The sequence below is a fragment of the Myotis davidii genome, unplaced genomic scaffold, assembly GCF_000327345.1.
Source record: "Myotis davidii unplaced genomic scaffold, ASM32734v1 scaffold37, whole genome shotgun sequence".
In the NCBI taxonomy this organism is placed as follows: Eukaryota; Metazoa; Chordata; class Mammalia; order Chiroptera; family Vespertilionidae; genus Myotis; species Myotis davidii.
The window spans coordinates 1,122,915-1,125,579 of record NW_006289395.1 but is presented as its reverse complement, the minus strand read 5'-3'; the positions used below and the strand labels follow the sequence as shown (position 1 = coordinate 1,125,579).

The following is a 2,665-nucleotide window of genomic DNA, read 5'->3' as shown; positions in this document are numbered from 1 at the left end:
TGTGAATCCCTTTTACTTTTTCACAAACTCACATGGAAGAGTCTCTTTCCCGCCGCTGATCCCAAGAGGACAGTGTTCCTGACGCGGCTAATATCTGTTCAATCTATTAATTGATTCTAATAATGCTCTCTATCTCATCTATGGAAGCTTCTCTCTCTCTCTCTCTCTCTCTCTCTCTCTCTCTCTCTCTCTCTCCTTCCCTCCTCCCCCCTCTCTACCATCTCCCTCTCCATCACCTTTCCAAGTCACTTCCTCCGCTCTGCACCTATAAAGCTAGATTTGCCGTGGCCAGTTTGGTTCAGAAGTTAGGCGGGCCCTCAGGCTGAAGGGTCCCAGGTTCGATTCCAGTCAAAGGCATGTACCTTGGTTGCAGGCTCAATCTCCGGCACCAGTCAGGGCAGTTGTGGGAGGCAACCAATCTCTCTCTCTCTCTCTCTCCCTCCCTCCCTCCCATCCACTCTTTCTAAAAAAACAAACCCATAAACTAGATTTAACTAAATAACCTCAAAAGTCCTCTCTTCCCTAGCATCCTCTCATCTCTCTGCGTTAATTCTCTTGCCTATCTTGATGCCTACCTCTCAGTTACCAAACAACTTAAGCTATTGAGCACCATTCCTCCTTTTCTTTAATAAAAAATATTTTTCCAAGAAAGTTTATAAATGTCCATTGGGCTCTAAAGCTTTATGAAGGACTTTCTTGATCTCCACTTATTGTCAGTGCCTCGCTCAACACCCAGCAAGCAGCAGGCATTCAATAAATATTTGTTGAATAATTGGGTAGATGGATGGGGACTAATGTCATTGCTGGAAGGATATACCAGTGAAGATAACAGGTGATCACGGTTCCCCTAACGAGGCTGCTCTAGGTGAGTTTAGACCACACAGTTGTGATACTGGGGGCTTTTTTAAAATGTATTTTTATTGATTTCAGAGAGGAAGGGAGAGAGAGAAATATATAAACATCAATGGTGAGATAGAATCATTGATCTCCTGCATACCCCCTACTGGGGATTGAGCCCAAAACCCAGTCATGTGCCTTTGACTGGAATCGAACCCCGGACCCTTCAGTCCGCAGGCTGATACTCTATCCACTGAGCTAGGGCAACACTGGGGACTTTCAATGAGGACACGTGGGCCTCACCACATGCCCTAATGGGTGTTTCCCTTCAAGATCATCATCTTGGAAAGCTGTGCACTTAATCCAACAATTCGGCCATTGCTGAAAACATTTTATAAAATATATTTTTATTGAGTTCAGAGAGAAAAGCTAAGAGAGATGGAAACATCAATGATGTGAGAGAATCGTTGATGGGCTGCCCCCTGCACATCCCATGCTGGGGATGGAGCCCACAACCTGGGCGAGTGGCCTGGCCGGGAATGGAACCATGACTTCCTGGTTCTTAGATCAACGCTCAACCACGGAGCCACGCCGGCCCGCCCTGAGAACATTTCTGGAGCCTCTCCTCTCCTCTCAGATAATATTTAAAACCCACATCGTACCTTCGTGGTGACTCGGACCTTTGGTTTAAAGCAGTTCCCTGCCACTTAGCACTCATGTCCTTCCCCACCAGGCTGGGCTCCCAGGGGCTTGTGGCCGCCTTCACAAGACCAGACACCCTCGCAGGAGGAACCTGGGCCTCCGCAGGGGCATCAGCGGCTCCGAGGCCGCCCACCTGCCCGCCCGGAACTCGAATGGCTGAGCTGTGGCAGGCGGAGGATGAGCCCACGGCTCCCTGACGTGACCACACAGACGGCCTGCAGGCGTTTGGACGTGTAAGTTCTGTGCTTTATTTTCAAAACAGCCGCACGCAGACAGAGGAATGCCTCCCAGGGCTGCACACAGACCAGCGTATCGGGCAGCCACTGAGCGGGAGGGAGACGGAGGGGCAGCAGAGGCTTTCCTGGAAAACAGCCCCTCAGGGCACAGGCCCGCACTGGAGGGGGGGGGTGCCTGGACTGCGGCTGGGGCGGCGGCCACGCAGCCACCTGCTCCCCCTGGGACCTGGGTCTCCTGCCTTCACTTCCTGGGAGGAACCAGGAAGGTGCGGTGACCTCACCCTGTGTGTGTGTCAGGTGTGAGGTGAGGGGCCAGGGAGGCTGCACCTTCATCACACTCCGCGCCTCCCTCCAGAGTCCGAGGTGGCTGGGCCAGGACCTCTCATTATCTGTCTCCCAGCCCCCCTTCCAGGAGCGCCCCTGGTCTCTTCCCCAGGGTCTCAGCTCTCGGTCTTGGTGGGATTCAGGCAGGCCACTGAGGAGGAGCAGCAGGAGAGGAAGGGGAAGGGGGGAAAGGAACAGGGGGAGCAGGGGTGTAGAAAGGGGTGCGGGTGGGCAGTGAAGGGGGGCAATGGCACTAACGCTCACGGCTTTTCCCACCCGCAGCTGAGGCCCTGCCTCCCTGGAGCGGCCATGTCCGAAGGGGAGAGCAAGGACAGCTCGGGCAGCGAGTGCCCCGTGTGCTACGAGAAGTTCCGCGACCTGGAGGGCGCCAGCCGGACGCTGAGCTGCGGCCACGTGTTCTGCCATGACTGTCTGGTCAAGTACCTGCTCTCCACCCGCGTGGACGGGCAGGTCCAGAGGACCATCGTCTGCCCCATCTGCCGCTACGTCACCTTCCTCAGCAAGAAGAGCTCCCGCTGGCCCTCCAGGCTGGACAAGAGCACCCA

The 2,665-nt window shown here is 54.4% G+C and overlaps 1 protein-coding gene across 1 annotated transcript in view; it reads left to right on the top strand.

The window, feature by feature from the left end:
• Window positions 1–2,388: 2,388 nt before the first annotated feature.
• Window positions 2,389–2,665, top strand: part of RNF222 (ring finger protein 222) — a 646-nt gene continuing 369 nt past the window's right edge. The window contains exon 1 of the mRNA XM_006761717.2: window positions 2,389–2,660. Coding sequence (XP_006761780.1) covers window positions 2,409–2,660 — 252 coding nt within the window. The 5' untranslated portion in view covers window positions 2,389–2,408. The remainder of the gene's footprint in view (window positions 2,661–2,665) is intronic.